Source organism: Alosa alosa, chromosome 4 (assembly GCF_017589495.1).
Source record: "Alosa alosa isolate M-15738 ecotype Scorff River chromosome 4, AALO_Geno_1.1, whole genome shotgun sequence".
Lineage (NCBI taxonomy): Eukaryota > Metazoa > Chordata > Actinopteri > Clupeiformes > Clupeidae > Alosa > Alosa alosa.
Window position 1 is genome coordinate 24,507,929 of NC_063192.1, and position 20,604 is coordinate 24,528,532.

The window sequence follows — 20,604 nt, forward strand, 5'->3', positions numbered from 1 at the left end:
AAGAATGCAAAATCAAATTACTATAATCATTCTTTGTCAGATGACATCAAAAACCCTAAGCAATTCAAAACTTACCGTATTTTCCCGACTATAAGTCGCTCCGGAGTATAAGTCGCATCAGTCAAAAAATGCCTCATGAAGAGACATATATAGGCTAAGTCACACCAGACTATAAGTCACATTTATTTAGAAATTTATTTCACAAAATCTAAGACCAAGAACAGAGAGACAATGTAACTGGACACATAGAGGCCAAAAAGATTGAGAATTCTACCGAGAATCTTAATGAAGACGAAGGAGTGAATGACTGCACTGGGCGATAAGGCGGCCAAGGACCTGACGGTAATTGTAAAGTAATTTACAAAAGATTCACTGAACGCAAATGCTGATGTGGTACATGAAAATTTAACTAAAAATGTGGAGAATGCAATGCAATCAAGCATTTTTGGTGATGTGGAGGGACAAGCCGGCAGCAGAGCAAATGCTCGGCAGGCTACCTGCGAGAGAGCGAGAGAGAAAAAAAGATGCACGTTTAAAATAACATTTTGAGTTGCATGTCCCGAGTCCCGACTAAAGCCTGTCGGAACGCTAAAATGTCCCAGTTTACACCAACCACTATTGAAGTGTGGTATTATTATAACCCGATCATTAACTAAAACCCATGTAGAAAGACTATAGCCTAAAGTGTCCAGCGTATGATTTCGATAAGGTCTGAGTAAGCGCGAATGTCAGTCAATCGTAACAGTCTGCATAATCTTTGCAGCCAACCTTACAGTGTCTGTAAACATTGTTGCAATGCCTCGTCATATCTGCCTCGTTTTAACGGTAAGGACAATGCTGAAGAGAAAGTCATCATTCTCAAATGATGTCTGGATAACGGGTGAGGAATGTTTAGGAGACATACTCGTAAATCCTCAAATTATTATAATTACTTTATTTACTTAGGCTCTCCTTTACTCAATAAATGCTATATCTAGGGCTGTTAATCGATTAAAAAAATTAATCTATCTGTGAAAGGATTTTAAATATTTAAATTCAAATGAATCATTGAATAATCAGCATTAGTGACATTAAAGTTCAAAAACTCTTTTATTATTATTTTCACTGTTCAAATAATGGCCATAATAATCTATGATATGACCTAATATGCTGAGGAAATAAATTCAAAAGTGCTTCGGGAAGAAGTTTTTTGTTTCACATACAAGGCATTTTAGGCCACAGATATAACCTAGGGGACACAATGAAAATAAATTAACACTCCCCTCAATGTCAACACTTATTTCTTTGCATTGATGTGCAACTATAGAGTTGATGAACTCCGGTGATATGCAAATTCCTTGCTGCAGACATTGCAGAGAACTTTATTTTCAACACTTTATTTTTATCAACACCATCAGGCCGATTTTTAAAAGTAAATGTTCCAATCAATGATCCAGGCAGCACGTTCTCTTCTCTCTCCTTCATTTTACAGTCTAATGGTTACTGACTAGAACGGCTTGGGGTCAAAGGTCATACGGAATCGATTAATCTGCACTAATTTTTTTAATCAGTTATTTTTTCTCAAATTAATTAATAGAAATGAATCAGTTATTTTGACAGCCCTAGCTATATCACAAAAAACAGTTGATCTTTAAGCCAGTGCTGAGAAATTTGATAATTTTGGTGTATGAGGTGGTCATCTTGGATTTTACACTCTACTGAGTCTCATGTAAAAAATACAGCTTGGCAAATAGGATTCACCATAAAAAAAATACCCCTAAAATAGTCTATTTGCCAACTTTTACTAAATGCCTGAAGATTTTTTATTTAGGCACATTTTTGTGATTTCAACCTGGTCCATAAAGAGTAGCCTACCAAATGTATTATATTATACAGAAATGAGCATAATAATATAATATTTGACAATGTGTCAGTAATGTGTAATAATTACTTTTATTACACATTTTAATATATTTTAAATGTATTATGATTGAATAATTTAATACATTTTAATACTTTAGATATTGCACATAATGTTACCTGACTTAAACCACTATGCAGAATCTGTATAAGAATATAAATATCTCTTGCCCTGTGCATGTCTCTGTGAATATCTCAAAACCGTTAGGGCCTAGGATGACCAACTTTTTTGTTGGTCTCAAGGGGCTATGTCAATCCATCCCATATCCACTCATTTGAGGTATAGCGCCACCTAGTTAAAAATGAAAAAGCAGAAACGAGGTGTTGTAATCACAGGTGTCTTTGGCTGAAATGTTCAAAACTGCATAAAATTGAAGAGTTGGATCATTATGACACCCTCTGAATGCATGCCAAGTTTCGTGTATTTCCATTTATGGGGGGCCATATCAGCTACACGCACACACACACACACACATAAACACACACACACACTCACGCACATGTGCACACACACAGGCACACACACACTCTCACACTCTCTCTCTCACACACACACACACACACAAACACACCCACCCCACACACACACACATAAAAAGACACACGCAGGCAAGTAGGCACATACACACACACACACACACACACACACACACACACAGATAAACACACACACACAGACACACACACACACACCCCATTACCCCCCCGCCCCCCCCCACACACACACACACTCACAAGCGAACCCACACACACACACAGAAGCACACATATACACAAAAACAAACACACACTGGACACACTCATTTACATACCGCTCTGCTAGTCTCCATTGATCTGGGTCTCCACCTGGACAATAAACTGGACTGGTCAGCCAACACTGACGCACTCTACAAGAAAGGGCAGAGCAGGTTGTACTTCCTGAGGAGGCTGCGGTCCTTCAATGTGTGCAGCAAGCCCCTCAGGAGTCTGTTGTGGCCAGCGTCCTCTTATGCGCAGTGGTATGCTGGGGAGGAAGCACAAAGAAGAAGGATGCTGGGCGACTTGACAGGCTGGTAAGGAAAGCTGCTCTGTAGTGGGAGCTGAACTGGACTGCATCACTTCAATATCTGACAAAAGGACCCTGAACAAACTGATCAACATCTTGGACAATGAATGACATCCACTCTACAGCACTATTGTTAAGCAAAAGAGCTTGATCAGCTAGAGACTCACTGCCATGCACAACTGAAAGGCTGAGGAAGTCATTTGTCCCTAGGGCCATTGAACTGTTTAATGCTTCACTAAAGGGAAGAGGAGATATAGACTTCTCTGCTTATTCTGTCTGCCTCTCCACCCTCTCCATGTTTGAGTACTGACTGCCCACTACTGCTTTACTACTGTTTTACTACTGTTTTACTAATGTCCTCAGCCTAATGTTTTCACTACTGTTTTACTGCTACACTGTTTGTCATGCTATATTAGCACACATGGCCAATGGCTTCTGCTACAATACTGAATGGCTGTAACCCTATTACCTCAACCTGTTCTTGCTCTGACATAGTTTTTTATATTCCTTGTCTACATTATACTTTACTCTCCTATTTGTCCATATTATTTATGCTGGTCTCTAGACCTTATTCTTGCACTGTTGCACTGTTGGACTACTTTTTGCACCTTCACCATGACACTCACTCTCTTGAGCACCTCACCATGCACACAGAACTACTGTACAGGCCAGTCCCGCTGTCACTGCAAGCGTCTCATGCTTGATCACCCTCAAGCACACTGTGGATTTTTTATTTAATTTATATAGTATATTTAGTATTTAGTTTTGTTAGTTTTTCTTTTCTTCTACTGTCTCTATTGTACAGTAGAGTTTGGTTATATGTTTATACTTATATTTACTATATCTGCTGTAAGTGCATGTTGTGTGTGATGTCTGTATGCTACTGAGACCCTTGAATTTCCCCATTGGGATCAATAAAGTATCTATCTATCTATCTATCTATCTATCTACATACACAAAAGTAGGCAATTGACAAGCGTGATTTATTTTTGTGGAGAGAATGTGCAGGACTGGGCGGCAGTCATATTTTGTACTGCTCTGCAGTACATGTAGTTTGATTTGATATTAAGGCCTACTAGTCATTGTTTTAGCTGTACTTAAACCAAAGGTGTTAAACTCTATTTATGGATGATGAGTTCAAACTTTAATTTGGGTTGGATTTAATATGTTGATTGGACAAGTTTTGAGCTATTTCTAAACCATTCTATTGTTTTTTTTCTTTTCTAAATAGCATTACCCTTGAAGTTTTGTGAACTTTGTAAGTGTACAGAGAGGTTATAATAAGGACTGTTTATGAAGTCGCATTACCTTAACTCATTTTCCTGTCGTCAGTAACTTGAGGAAAAGTATATGTACAAATCAGTGGGCACCTTCGACTTCTTGCTGCGCTTCTCAAATCTGACTGAACGTGATGCATGTTTGCATTGTAATAAATGCATCCCATTCGGACAGATCTGCTCACCGCTGCATGAAGTCGAACGTGCCCATATATTTCCTACTTTTCCTACAGATGGCGGTTAAGAAATAACAAATATTAACAGCCAAATGACAAGTCTCTTGCACTTCATACATGTGTGGACACTGGACATACTGTATATTGTATGGTGGAAAACACATTAGTGACTGGGAGTGAAATGCTTTCTGTCAGTGAGGAGCTGTTTCCCTACACAACACCATAGCAATTACTTTAAGCTCTTTCCACCCAATGCCAAGGCCCCCAGAGGAAGCCAGCTGTGAATGCTGCTGCGCTCCGTCTGTCAATATGTTAATTAGTAGCTCTCGACTCCAAACGGGGTGAACTTTAACACAGCGTCTCACAGAGCAACTGTATGACACCCTGCAGATATGACCCTAAGGAGCCTACACGTCTGCTTCCAGGTATGAGCCTAAAGAGGCTCTAGGTTTTACCTTTTGGTTTGGAATCTGAATGGGACCAATGTACCAACAACAAGCTATACGAAATCCATCCTACTGTAAGGAAGAGACTATTTTTTTCTTTTCAATCCAGACACGATCAAATAGTCTATACCAGATGACTCATAGCTTTCTATTGAGTGGTGAAGATCCTCCATTATGCCAATTTTGCAAAAACGCCCCTGTCAGTGAGACATATTTTGATCTGTTGTCCTGCCTTGAAAACCAAAAGACAACAATTTTATCATCAAAATTCTATAGCTGATGTTTTTAGTAAGGTCCCACCTTTGAAGGTTTTAGAATATCTTATTAGCATAGATTTTAAGAAACATATTTAAGTGCAGTGCTCTGGCCATTAAATAGCCTTAGTTGCGGAAATGGCCTTAAATTAAACAAACAAACAAACAAACAAACCCTTTTGGTTTGGAATGGTATGTCAAGGGACCTTGTGGCGAGTCCCTGAAACAGTCTTGGAGAGCGCTAGAGGCCATCTGGAAAATGGAGTGGCTCTTTGAAGGGGTGAGGCGTTTGAAACAGTGGCCTTCCAGTGGCAAACAATAGGTCCCACTATTCCAGTCAGTTTTATTAATAGACCTAGTCTCACAGTTATGTCTTTGTGTGGTCACATAACCTTTTACTTCACTGTCTAGATGAGTAGAATAGTTTAATTCATAGAATTATGTCCTGTATAATAAAGCCATTTATTAAAAGCCATTTAAATATCATAATAACTAAATGTAAGTGGAGTGAGTGTCAGGACTTACAAATAGAACTGTTATACTCAATTACAAATTACATATTCATATTTAACATGGCAAAAATGTCTACTTTAACAGCTTGACACCATGTGAGTGTCCAGTGCATGTATTCATGTTATCCTGCATTTTAGCCCTGTGCCCACTTTAACAAAATGACTTTTCCCTCCTATGTGCACTTGCTTCAGAACACGAACATCAATGTGATATCAGTTATGTGGTGTAGATGTCACGGCAGGAGCAGACACATTAAGTGAAATGTTAAACTTTGTATTTTCATTTACAAACATAGTAATCCATCAGTAAATAAAATTTCAATACATTTGTTTCAGTGTTATTCGATATAAATCTGATATTAGCTCCTTACATGATGGTGAATATTGAACTGGCTTTAAATATACACTTGAATATACAAAATGTTGTGTATGACAAAATTTGGTACAAAATGACCTAAATTAACTAAATGCAGTGCATACATTTTTCCTCTAACTCATAAAACCTTCAAGTATGAATGGGACATATCAAAAACCACAGTACATCATCTAAGATCAATCATGCCCTTCATACACACAGTAAAACGGAATAAAACAATTCAGACAGTTACAGTGAGAAAAACAACAATGCAAGACAAAAAGTTACTGGTAAAATAAGACCAGGACAGAGGGTTGGCATTTTGGTGAGAGACAGTACATAACCACTGAGATGTCTACTGTTCAAAGGGGCACTGTGTAAATATTGTGTGTGTGTGTGTGTGTGTGTGTGTGTGGTGTGTGAGAGAGGCAGAGAAAGACAAAAAGCTTTCTCTACTGTATGTGTGTGATAATGTACCAAATGGTCAAGAACAGTAGAATCCCTTTAGCAACTTGATCATATCAACATCTTCATGACAAAAAAACTATGTACATATATATATATATATATATATATATATATATATATATATATATATATATATATATATATTGCATGTACAGCATGGAGTCCTGTAGACAGTTCAGAAGGAGTCTTCCCATCAGATGCTGCTGTGCCGCATCCACTCACTCAGTGTCTCTCAGTTTCAGTCCCTCTCCTCTCTCTCGACTGCCCTGCATCCCTGTCTCTCTCTTTCCGCCTGTCCAATCCCCTGTGATCTTCTCTCTTCCTTTCACATGATCACTCTCTTTCGTCCTCTTTGCCTTTGAACTCAACTCTACAATCCAACCATCTTCTTGTGCTTTGCCATCTTTTAAGCTGATATGTATTTAAAATATGTATATATATGTACAGTCAATGTAATATACATACAGCATATTTTAAGTAATAACTATTTTTTTTTTACAAATTATATATTTTAATACATATTCTTCTTAGGTCTAAATCTAACCTTTCTCTCCAGTATCTGTGATGATCACACATATTCTCTGATCTCTGATCAGACGGAGCTCCTTCTCTGCAGTGTGTTTGTGTGCCCTTGATGCTGTCAAGCTCTGTGGCCTCTTTGATTGGCCAGCCGCGCTCTTGCTCCCTCCTCCTCGGCCTTCCGATTTGTCCTTTTGGCGTCTCAGAACGATGTGACACAGGTCATCTCATCTGCCAGCTCCTCCTCGTCCCGGCTCCGGATTGGCTCCTCGTCGCTGTACATGGGCCCCATGTCCGTGTGGTTTAGGAAGCCGCTCGAGCTCCCGCCTCCTCCGCTCCCCCGGCTTAGCAGATCACTGGCGGCACTCTCCATCTCGTCGATGGTCATCTGACAGGCATCAGCGATTTCTCGCTTGGCAAAGGCCACAAATTTGGGATCCTTGGCATAAAGACCCAGCCCCTCAGAGATCAAGACCTACAGTAAAGCCGCAAAATGAGGGCAGTTAAAAAACACACACACACACACACACACACACACACACACACACACACACACACACACACACACACACACACACACACACAGAGACACAGACACTGGCTCTAGTGACTTAAAAAATCTGGGTTAACACATAATCCGCATCCACAGTATATCATTCAGTCTGTTAGTGGACTGCAACATCTGCAGTAGTTTCTCAGGACCCACAGACATCTTCAGTTTAAAATTGTTCCACTATTTATGTGCATAGGTGGATGGGTGATAATCCATATTTGCAAAAATGTCTATATATGAGTACAACAAAATAACTACTCTAATGCTAGGAGGATAAGCTAACTGCTTGTGGCAACTACCACTATACAGGTTCAAGAGCCTTCATAGAGTTTACAATTAGGAATGGTCAGGAATTATGGCCTGAGTATGATCAGCTATTTAATTCTACATTATTTATTTTATTATCAACGGGGGTAAGCCACTAAACATTTTCTTAATGGATGCCATTCTTTTTTAAATGAGTAGTCTCAGACAGTGTGGTCTCTATTTTATTTGATTAATTGATTATAATAAATTTTTCCTATATTTCCTATATTTCATTATTCTCTCTGCTGCTTCTACACTCTAAATGTCCCCCATTGTGAGATTAATAAAGGATTATCTGATCTTATCTTACACTGATTCCATAGTGCTCTGCACTCTGCAGCATTGTAGCATCATACACTATGCTCAGCTGTGCAGCACTGTACTCAGGGCTTCTACTGTGCGTTTCTCTGGACAGGTCAGGTGTGTGTGTGGCATCTTACCGCCTCCACCAGACTGTCGGCGCTCCCCCTCTTCTCACTGTAGTGCGGGCTAAGCTGAGCGGGCACCCTCAGCGTGGTGTAGGCCCGGTAGGGCTGGCCGCTGCCCGTCCCAGATGGCGCTCCGTACCAGTCCGGCCGCCCTGATGCGGGCATGCTTGCTCCGGGCGCCTTCTTGTCCCCCCACACGCCGGTGCCAGAGGCCCCGTCCTCCTCCACCAGTATGAGGGGGGCGTAGAGCAGGCGACCGCGCCGCGGCCCGGGGTTGGCCCACGAGGCCGAGGAGCCTGTGGAGGACCGGCTGCTGCTGCGCCTGGTCTCATAGCTGCCCCCGTACGCCTGAAGGAGGGAGGGAGAGAGAGGGGGAGGGTGGAATACAGGGAGAGAGAGAGAGAGGGAGGGACAGAGAGAAAGAGCAAAGGAGAGAAAGAGAGAGGAAGAGATAGAGGGAGAGAGTCCAAACAGAAGATGATGTCATTTTAGGGTTATTTTTATGGCCAAGTGATACACATGGTTTAATGTTTACCACAATATGGGTCCTCATGCATGGTACAAAACATGGAACATCAGAATTTTTAAACATCTGTGTGAAAAAATAATTGTGTATGCGTCTGTCTGTCTGTCTGTTGTTTGTCTGTCTCTTGCTCGTTCTCTCATCTTCAGATTTGTAAGGGTCTTGTCCTGTTTCCTTGTCTGTACTATGATTTTGTATTCCATTGTGTTTGCTTCCCATGTTACTTCCTGTTAGCCTTTGTTTACTTCCTGTGTCCTGTTCAGGGCTCGAATGATCTTTTTGTCTTTAAGGGGGTCTCTCTATCTCATAAAAAGTTGGCACATCCCAAGGCGATACTATTAAATAGCCTAGGCGCAAGTGGTGCTTTTGTGCTTTTCGGCCTAGGCTATAACTTGACACACGCACACAGCTGACAGAGATTTTTCATAGAAATTGATTCCTTTTAATTAATTTCAACATATTATTGATTGCAATAGTCCATATTTCATTTCAATTTCACAATAAAAAGAAATAGACTAAACAATTTAGTCGGAATGTCATTCTCAATTTCACAACGTAACTCATTTAAACCAGACCACCGTAGGCAGAGGATAGCTACAGATCAATTCACACAATCATTGAAGTAGGCTGTATTATGGGTCATAATTTATGGGTTTGTCAATAAACATAGAAAAGGCGAAGCGCAAGTTCAACAGCAAACAGGACTTTTTCAGCATGTATCAAACCATGTAGGCTAGCCCAATGGACGCCTATGTAAATAGACAAAAGACTCGCATCAAAGCAGGGTGACTTCTTCGGACTTGCGAGTTCCTTTAAAATCGATCGTATGCAGTTTGCTCATATAGTCTAGTGGTGTGGTGGTGAAGTGCAGTCATGCTGTGTTCAAGAGCGTAGGGTAGGTCCAGTAGTAGCCTATATTTTAATTTAACGTCTTTAATGGTAAGAGACAGGGACGTCACTATGATTGAAAGACAGGGGGGGCTTAGCCCCCAGGGTTGTAGGTAAAATTTCATCACACCTTAAAAGGGCTTCAATGAATTGTACAGTAGGTACCCATTGAGGCCTAGGCCATTTTCAGTGTAGGCCTAATTTTACTATTACAGTAAGCTCACTGTAAGGGCCATCTGTTATACTAGGCTATATAGTTTTCAAGACAGTATAGGCTACCCATATCTGGGAAAGTATATGATGTGATCATGCTTGTAATAATAATATACAATACAAAACACTAAAAGATTTCTATAGTTATTTTTTGTAAGGGGTTACTCATAAGTGAAGTGAAACCTGAATAAGAGAACACTGACTAGACTTGCACAATAATCCTCTCTTGAGCCATCGCTGACTACAGAACACCATGGAATTATAAAAGTAGATGTACAGATTGAGAAATTACACACTGCCTTTTCTCTCCACTTTTCCTCTCCTGTAGCATTTGATCAGTGCTCTATTTAAGTTGAACTAGGGTAGTGCTTAACTATAGCTACTACAAACTACTGGTAACTTATGTGATCATTCAATAATCAAACAATCATCGAACAATATTCAAACCTTCAAAACAATTGCACTCTAGACCAAGCTATGACCCTTTTTAACCAGATAAGTCATATATTAGTTCTTTGAGGCCTAGGCTATTTTCAGTGTAATTTTACTATTAAGCTCTTTGGTCATTGTAAGGGGAAACTATTATGCTATTTATACATTTTCAAGACAGTATAGGCTACCCATATCTGTGAAAGTATGATGTGATCATACTTAGGGCAGCATATGTCAAGGAAACAGTCTCATGATTGTTACATTCATGTCACTGAAGCATGATGGTAGAAATATCTATCCAAAGCTCAGTTGATCTGTGCATGATATGATCAACTTTTGATTATTTGATATGGAAACCAAGTTCCTTATTTTGGGCTATAACATTAGAATTTCAGCTCAAAGTTGTAGAAATTTGCTGCAATTGGAAAACTCTGGAATGGCTTACTGTACAGAAGAATGCTTCATATTGTCGTGTCCGGTAAGGTCTGCTGTTTATTCTTATGGTTTACCCTGCATTGAGTGACGCGTTCGTGAGATATACTTTTGATCATCTTAGGGTGGCTTCAACGCCCCCAAAATAGGCCTAAGGACGTCCATGGTAGCCTAAGAGATCGCACAGGGATGGATAATGAGTCTTGTTTAAGATTAAATTACAATGCCAGGCACCTTCAGATATGAGAGACCCCCTCAGATTTTTGACTATGTTGTTTTCATGGGAGCCAGTCCTCACTCTAAGGGAGCTCGGCTCCCTCTGGCTCCCACGTAATTCGAGCACTGGTCCTGTTCCATGTGCTCCTTTGTTTATCCTTGTCATGTGCATCTGTGGTTCCTTGTGTCTGTGTCTCCGCCCCACCTCACCTTTCCTGATTATTAGTCTTGGTCCCTACCTTCTGTTCACCTGTGCCATGTGTAGTCCTGTGTGTTTATACCCTCATGTTTACTAGTTCTTGGTCAGTCTTTGTTTGTGTGTTTGTTCATGTTTGCTTGTTGTTGTGTTGCGCTGTGAAGTATTTCTGATTCTTGAGAGTCGTAATGGAAAAACTTTCTGAGCCAGCAAACCTCTTAACATAACTGTACTGAAAAAAGGATCATTACTGGAAGCTTTGAAAACCAGAGCCCAACAGGGACTGCTACTGATCAAAGTTGAGTAAAGCGTAGTGTCACCACTAAATGTTTTACAACTGATTATAGACGTGACAAGATGCAATTGATTTTTCTTTTTCCTCAGTTTTTCATTGCTGTTGTTGAATTATCTAAGATTTACTAATTCAAATAAGAATTCAGCCAACTTGGGTTTTTGTTACCTTAAATAAAATATGTTCTCCAATCATTCATAACAGACTGTCTCCCATTCTACTACCACCCATAACCAGCACTGCTTCACTTCGCAGGATATGATCACTACCCTATGGCCATGAACAACTACAGTAAAATGGACCATGCGCCTATATAAACCAAATTACATGATAGGACTTATTAACAATTCACATATCACATACCATTATTTTAACTCATACATTCTTACTAGCCTATACCTACACTGTTTTGAAAATTCTGAGAGGTTTGGTAGACTGAGAGGTTCGCTAGAAAGACATTGTTTTGTTATTATTGTTAAGGATGGCAATGTTTTATTTCTAAGTCAGATTTTAATTTGGCTATTTTTCTTTGGTATGCAATACATTGTGGACTAGGGGCATTTTTCTGTTAGTAAAGGAATGACATTCACAAACAGGCGTGGTGGAGCAGTGAAAACGTTTCCTGAGTTGTGAGTCTGTTGCTTTGGATAAAAGTGTCTGCTAAATATCAGTCAACTTTAATATTAAACAGAGAAGTAGCCTCAATAAATCAGGTGTATACCCACAAATTTCGCCTAACTTGCATTGCATCACAGGACAAACCACCGCAACCACAAGGCGTGCAGTTTAAACCTTTGAATCAGATTTGGGTCAAACATGGGTTTGTGTCAAATGAAGCTTTGACATCACTGGTCACATGATTATTACAAATCAAGCTCCAATACAAAACTTTTCTTGACAACTGGTTGTTTTTTTTATCACATGCCCCAAAGCTTTGAGTAACATCACTACTTGTGAGTAAAGATTATTTTTGCTTCGAACCTTGCATTGTTGTACATTTAAAAATGCACCAAAAAGACTACAAAAACAAACAAAATTCCATTAAAACAAAAAGGGTTGTGTCAAGATACTGACTTAATATCAATGTTTAAAACTAGTGGATACAAGAATAGTGGAATACATATTCTACAAGCACATTCTATGACAATTTGCTTCAGTTCAGAAAGAAATGCCATGTGAGGGATGGGATAGTTACAGTATCACAGTATCATTAATAACTTTGGGAAACTTTCAACTTTCATATTCAATAGCATTTCAATGGTTTCCAAATGGTGTTTGTCTCTCTCTATCACTCTCTCTCTCTCTCTTTCTCTCTGTCTCTTATTTCAATGGTTTCCAAATGGTGTTTTAGGTAAATCTGTCTTTGTAGGCATGCATATACAGTATGTGTAAATGTGGTATGTTAACACGTAGCAATTAACAGCAATACCCTCCAAAAGCAGTACTTGGTAAAGGTGTGATTGTGAGGATGGCTTGTGTTCACCTGTGAGCGTGTTCTGCAGGGCGGAGAGTTCTGGTGGTAGGTGCCGGGTATGGGGAGGTCGTCACTACTGCCCTGACGTCTCAGACACTGGATGTTAAAAGACGGTTTGCGACCTGCAGACACACACGCGCACGCACACACGCACACACACACACACACACACACACGCACACACGCACACACACACACACACACACACACACACACACACACACACACACACAAATATGATAACTGAGCACAATCTCACACACACACTGACAACAAGTCCAAAGTCCCCCAAACACACACACACACACACAGCACAGACAGCAACATCTCACACCATAGGAGAAAACCACACCAGACAGAGACCAGATAGCCACTTACCTGTAGGTGTTGCGGGGAGAAGGCGTCGCCGGGCAGTTCTTCTGGCCTCTCCGTATCCGTTCGCATACTGGTTGACGTAAACAGAGTGGGCAGAAGGTGAGTCGTACATCTGGTTGCGATGTCCAGGGTACCTCAGGGGCTCGCCGGGATAGCCTTGCCTATATCAGATCAGAAATGCTGTGATCATGCATCCTCCTCTACAAAAATATACAGTACTCATTCAAATAATCACAATAAACTAAAGTTGCATCTTATCATTTCAGCTCTGTATGAATAAGACCAATGATTAATTGTGGCTATAGACCCTTTCATCAATAAAAACAAAAACAATGCTTGAACGTTCTATTTGGGCCCCAATCTACTTCCTCTGCATTAAGATAACATATGGAATGTTAAAAAGGAAGTCTTGTGGGGCCAACTATGATGCTGATAATGGAACTCTCTTGAAAGGGTCCATAGGTCTATTGTGTCTAGATATTTGTATTTAATACTGAAACTAACGCAAACCAAATGTAAGACTTATGTGTACAGTAATCACCAATTATGCTTAATTGAACACAAGCATATTCCTTTTTGTTCAATCCATGAGATGTAAATATAGCATAAACGTGCAGACACATCATCTATTTCATACATTCAGAATGACTTCATTCTCTATTGCTACACTACGGACTTATTCATTTTGACGTTTAAAAACATTTTCTTTCCGCCTACCCCTCTCTTGAGATAATGCTTTCACTATCGTCCTCCCTGTAATAGCCCTGCTCTCCGGAGTAGCCGTCATCCCCATCCATCAGATCTTTCCTGCGAGACGAATAGTGGTCCCTTGGCTCCCTCCTGGATGGTTGAGATGAGAGATTAATTTGAGACAAGTTAGGGACTTCCATGAATTTAAAATAGAGTTTGAGAACGGTAAAAAAAAAAAAAAACACAAGATGGGAAAGAATGAACTGCTTACCGAGAGTACTTGTAATAGGAATTTCTATTAGAAAAAATGACAAATAACAAATTCATGTAACAAGCACCCACAACATAATACAGTATATGTAGAGTCAGTTTGTGTGCATATACTGTAAAAAGTATTTAAGTAGATAAGTGCATAATATGTATTGTAATACATCATCTCAGACAGGAAAGGTCAAAAACTGTTGTGAGATTCAATTGTGAGATCAGACCACCCATGATATCTACAGTGAATTCCATAGGGAAGACCACAGCACAGAAGGGATGCTTTACTCCAAATATTATTGAACTTCACTTATGTAGGTAACCCAGTTTCATCAGGGCACTGGTCATTGATATCACTTGGCTCTTGTGTGTGATCACTGACCTCTTGGGTGGCTGGTCGATCACGCCATTCCTGTAGTGTGAGTGGTGTGACCTCCTGTCGTCCCTCCTCATGTCGTCCTCGATCATCCCCCCTCCGTTGGGCGTCTTGGCCAGGGCGCTCCTATGCGACAACCCGCCGTTGGAGACGCCCTCTCCAGGCAGAGGGACGGAGGTGTTGGTGGGCGTGTGGCCCATGGAGGCCCGGCGGTCTTTGCCGGAGGGCTCTGAGTGCCCTGCATAGCCATTCTCACCCTGCGTAAACAAACCCAGGAGAGGTGAGATCTGGACGACCTGTGCTGTCATGGGCTTGGTCCAGAGGGAGAAGCATCCAAATTGGCCATATCTGTTTATTTATATTTAACATTTTCAAAATCATTCTGTCTACACATACTCAATTAGCTGAAAAGTACACGATACACTTTTCCCATTTGTATAGATAATCTGACAAACCACATACTGTATGTCCCAAAAACCCCATGGTCACCCTTGCTACCAACCTTATAGTGAGGGTCATCCTCCTCTGGCTCTTCTTCCATGCACTCCTCCTCCTCCTCCTCCTCCTCCTCCTCCTCCAGGTCGGCGTTCAGGGCCTGTCTCATCTCTGGCCCCAGATCTTGCAGGGTACGCAGACCAGCCTGACACAGCTGCACGCGGAAAGAGAGGGGTCCAGAGTATATATGCTGGCCAGGACTAGCTTCCGGTCAAACCACCACTTAACACACACACACACACACACACATCAGATCACACACACACACACACACACACACACACACACACACACACACAGGAAGATGCAGCATACTCGCTCATTGCTGGAAACAAACATGCCCCCCATACACACACACACACACACACACACACACACACACACACACAAACACAGACAGACAGAAACACACACACACACACACACACACACACACACACACACACACACACACACACACAAACACAGACAGACAGAAAACACACACACACACACACACACACACACACACACACACACACACACACACACATCAGATCACACACACACACACACACACACACACACACACACACACACACACACACACACACACACACAAACACAGACAGACAGAAACACACACACACACACACACACACACACACACACACACACACACACAACCAAACACACCCTTACAAACAGACACTTGCATACATCAACACATACTACCATGTCCACACCAACACACACGTACACATGCTCATACTGACATATCAACACTGATGTACAGAGAGGTACACAGACACCTCGAGATTACACTGACACATATTAGTTAAAAAATAAAAGTGCCACTCATTATCCTATTGGCTTGCACAGACTAATGCATCCACACCCGAGGGAATGCAGAACAAACAAAACATAACAAAACAAAACACCACACACGCATCAAGGACAACGTGCTCCATGTACGCGAGGAAAACCACCCACGTGCTGTCACCGAGGATAGAGGAACGCCATTTCGGCAGCTTGCATGAGAGGGTACACATTTCCATAGATGGCCCAAGTGACGCATTCCACAGCGCAATGCATCTAGATCTCTAGAGATTCACTGGTTCGGAAAACCATCAAGACAGACTCCCTTGGTGATTGGCTTGATTGAAAAAAACAGCCTTGTTTTGAGCATGGGCCGTCTGCTGGTTAACCAAACCTTGGGGGTTCCCACTCTAAGTCAAATGTAAAATTCCATGACTTTCCTATGCCTTTCCCTGACAAAAAACCTGAATTTCCATGACTTACTATATAATGAATAGTACAATATACAGACCAATGATTTCAGAGCACCTGCGAAGCATTCAAGGAATCTTTTACTTCTTAAGAGCGGAAGATGAATTACCGGTAATAGGTATTGAATAAACACAGTTGGGCTACTCAAGCAAGCAGTAAAACTAATAACCAGATATACACCAATTCTGCGGAAATATATTTGTATTAATGTATTTTGGCAAGTAAATTTTAACAAAATTCCCTGATATTTCATGATTATGCCCCAACAATTATAAAATTCCCCGACTTTCCATGTCTGGAATAGACTTTCTAAAATTCCATGATATTCAAGAAATTCCATGACCCGTTGGAACCCTGATTTAAAAAAATATATAGGGCATACAAATGTGCATGTAGCATGTGGTACTGTAAGATGCTCAACCATCCAGGAACCTGTCTATGCCAAATACCTGTAAAGCAGAAGGGTTTTTAGGGTCCGGCTCCCCCAGATCCCCCTTCTCTTTCCGCTTGCGGAACTTCCTGAAGTAATCCTGGATCAGGAAGGTAGCGTAGAACTTCCCCACTGTTACTTCCTCATCTGTAACACAGAACAAGGGCATCTTAGTGTCCCAGGTCTGCACAGACACCACCTGGTCAAGCAGTAGCAGTATTCCCAGAATAAAATAACTCATGTCCGTTTCTTCAAAGTACCACAGCTAAGAGATGTCCTAAATGCACCACAAAACACATAGGGTATCTTGGTCATAGACCTCTGAAGTTTGCCTACAAAAAACCTGCCATCTTTGAAATCCGGTATCTGGTGATTTTACCTATGGGAAAATAACATGGGGATTTTGAATTATTGAACCTATTAAACTCTCGCGGGGATGAAAAAGTCTGAAATGCAGACGTTTTCCTGAACACACTTTTGTCCTCTGCCTTTGAGTGAATACTGTGATCTCCAGTATGTGAAGGCGGCACACTGAGATTTTTGCTACCCCAGAGCTAACTTCAATGCAACTTGCCATAGGTAGTTAGCTTCAAATAACAACCGGATCTCCTTAAATGGGCAAAGGTGGCCGTTTTTTTTTTTTGTAGGCGGACTTCAGAGGTCTATTGTGTTTATATCTATTCATTTTGTCGATATCACTGTTATTTGTGTAGCTATGTGTTCCATTTCATATTCACACTCTGGGAAATATGCATTCTATTGTTAATGTTTTGAATGGTCTCAATCTTAATGTGTCATTAAGCTTCAGAAAAGACAAAAATGTCATTTTTACCCTAGTATTATGAAATATAATTTACTATACACTGATTTAGAGTTACATTCACTGCTTTTACTGCTATGCAAAATATTCATTGTGTACATTTGATCTGGTCTCTAAGCATGGATTATAAATCCATTACCATCATATTGTTGAGCTATAGACAAACGTAACATGATTACAAGGACACCAAGAGTACAATCAGTTTAACAGCCATCACAGGTATGATGACTATGATCATGATGAGAGATCCCACTGGGCTGAAATATAGAGGTAATAGCACAATCTGACCAGCAGGTGGCGGAATGACTTCATCAAGGATCTTGGGCTTCATGCGTTTCCAGATCTTCTTTATGATGATCCTCAGCTCCTCATTCTCCTGGTTGGGGTCCCCTGTTCGCGTGTGTGTGTGTGTGTGTGTGTGTGTGTGTGTGTGTGTGTGTGTGTGTGTGTGTGTGTGTGTGTGTTTGTGTAAGAGAGAGAAAGAGCGAGAGAGAGAGAGAGAGAGAGAGAGAGAGAGAGAGAGAGAGAGAGAGAAAGAGTATTGGGGTTAAGTCAACTTTTCATTGTCATCTAGAGCTGATAGTTCAAATAGTGAATACAAACTATGTGCTGAGAAAAGGACAGATGGTGTGTGCTCACGGATTTAGTCAAACTTTTAGGAGACAGAGAATTTGTATGCACCCAAAGTGTACCAATGACTAATGCGTTCTTGGGTTGGGGGACGTGACTGCATTAGTATGTAGGAGGCATATGCAAACCCTGAAGCACATAATATGGTAGACAGACCAGCTTGGTGTGTGTGTGTGTGTGTGTGTGTGTGTGTGTATAAGTCTGTGTGTGCTGACCTTCAGTTTTGATCTTCAAGGCTGTTCTAACCAGTGCAAAGAGGGTGGCGTTGAAGGTCACCGTGCCATCGCTGTTTAGGGGCATGTTCATTGCCACCAGTCGCTGGGGAGGAAGGGAGGTGTGAACATATGGAACATTAATATGTCTTGAATGAGCACTTTTGTGTGTGTGTGTGTGTGTGTGTGTGTGTGTGTGTGTGTGTGTGTGTGTGTGTGTGTGTGTGTGTGTGAGAAAGAAAAAGAACGAGAGTGTGTGTGTGTGTGTGTATGTGCATATCCCTGTGTGTTTGTTACTTCAGCAGTCATGCCAGTCCAGTACTATGACTTGAAAACTGCTCAGAGGGAGTGAATACTATAACAACAGTAACAGAGCAGAACATACTCTGCAGATTTCATATCCAGGGGTGATTATTACTAAAGTGTAATGTCTCCTCAGCCTCTATCACACAAGGCCTGGGGGGAGGCATGGTCACACGAGGCTGGCTTTACATGACCGGCCTTACCTTGCAGGCCACACGATGGGGGCACAGCTTGCCGAAGCCCAGAGGAGGCTGGATCCTCCTCAGAAGAGCCACTACGTCAAGGTGTTTAATGCGCCCTCTGTGACACACACACACACACACAAACACACCGACACGCACACACACACACACACACACACACACACACACACACACACACACACACACACACACACACACACACACACACACACACACACACAGTACTGGATCAATGTTTTATGATCTACTGCAGAGAGTGCTAAATACATGTTTCACTACCTGAATGCACACATAATACCTAAACAAGTTCTAGTTCTAAGTTTAGATTTGATTTCATAAACATGGCTTGGGAAAGAGCAAAGTGCGAGACAGAGAGAAAATGACAGAGGGAAGGAGCAAGAGCGAAGAGAGAGAGAGAGAGAGAGAGAGAGAGAGAGAGAGAGAGAGAGAGAGAGAGAGAGAGAGAGAGTAAAAGAGATAAAAACGCACTTGGCTTCAGGATCATATTCTGACCAGATCCTCTTGAATTCATCAAGGTGATGAGGGCCCAAAATAGACCAATCACGTGTCAGATAGTCAAAATTGTCCATGATGACGGCAACAAACAGATTGATAATCTGGGGGAATAAAAAACAAGAACACATGGCTATATTATGGAGAAAACACTGAACATCAATCTATCTTCAGTACAAAACTATTAACTTAAAGCATTTTGAATTCGACTTTATGGGCAACATAATCATCGCTACAGACAGGCATCCAAATTGGTCCGTTAAGGAAAAGCATACCCTCTGAGACCATACGTGGTTTGCTTGCCTGGACTACCCTGTCCCACTCACACTTATTTACCGGTATTTTGGGATTTCAATGTAACATACTAAATGCAAATAAATCTCCAACTAACTGTTAATCACAAGTCATTTTCACATTTTGTTTCCAATAGATCTCCACCTACAACACACTTCACAAACATACATTACAAATATATACACTGACAGTGCCTACCACATACAGTACATACAAAATGCCCATATAACACATGAGATTATGTTATTTCATGTTCAGCTGAGCCAAAGTGCCTATGTGCCGGCCGCACGTGTTCTACCTACTGGGAGAAGCAGCTGGGTCCCATTATGTAATTATGCATATGACGCATATTATGCGCCTTGATTAGATGAATCAAATGTACTGGGCTAATCACGGACAGGCAGGCAGGCAGGCAGGCCCTGCGAATGCGGCAGTGCTGGCTCGGCGTCTTCAAAAGGAAGGGTTGGGGGGAGCTGTGGCGCAGGGTGTATGGGGGAGTGCAGCCGGCGCTCTCACCAGGAAAGCGCAGAGCATGAAGAAGCTGATGAAGTAGACAATGGCAAAGTTGCTGCCGCAGGTGAACTCCTCGCCGGGCTCGTAGTCTGACTCGGGGTCACAGCGCTTGCCGGGCAGACTGGCCAGCATGATCTCCTGCCAGGCCTCACCAGTGGCACACCTGCAGAACCACACACACACACACGCACACACGCAGGTGGTAAATACAGAGGCACACACACACATGCACATGTGCACACGCACACACACAGGTGGTAAATACAGAGGCACACACACACACACACACACACAAACACACACACAAACACACACA

At 41.5% G+C, this 20,604-nt stretch overlaps 1 protein-coding gene across 1 annotated transcript in view; it reads right to left on the reverse strand.

Annotated features, from left to right (window-relative positions):
• Positions 1-6,582: 6,582 nt before the first annotated feature.
• cacna1fb (calcium channel, voltage-dependent, L type, alpha 1F subunit) overlaps positions 6,583-20,604 on the reverse strand; it is a 48,815-nt gene continuing 34,793 nt past the window's right edge. Inside the window, 14 exon segments of the mRNA XM_048240619.1 lie at positions 6,583-7,426; positions 8,251-8,586; positions 12,914-13,026; positions 13,283-13,440; positions 13,997-14,119; positions 14,241-14,264; positions 14,613-14,863; positions 15,109-15,255; positions 16,820-16,947; positions 17,909-18,010; positions 18,466-18,568; positions 18,969-19,065; positions 19,458-19,585; positions 20,292-20,451. Coding sequence (XP_048096576.1) covers positions 7,154-7,426; positions 8,251-8,586; positions 12,914-13,026; positions 13,283-13,440; positions 13,997-14,119; positions 14,241-14,264; positions 14,613-14,863; positions 15,109-15,255; positions 16,820-16,947; positions 17,909-18,010; positions 18,466-18,568; positions 18,969-19,065; positions 19,458-19,585; positions 20,292-20,451 — 2,143 coding nt within the window. The 3' untranslated portion in view covers positions 6,583-7,153.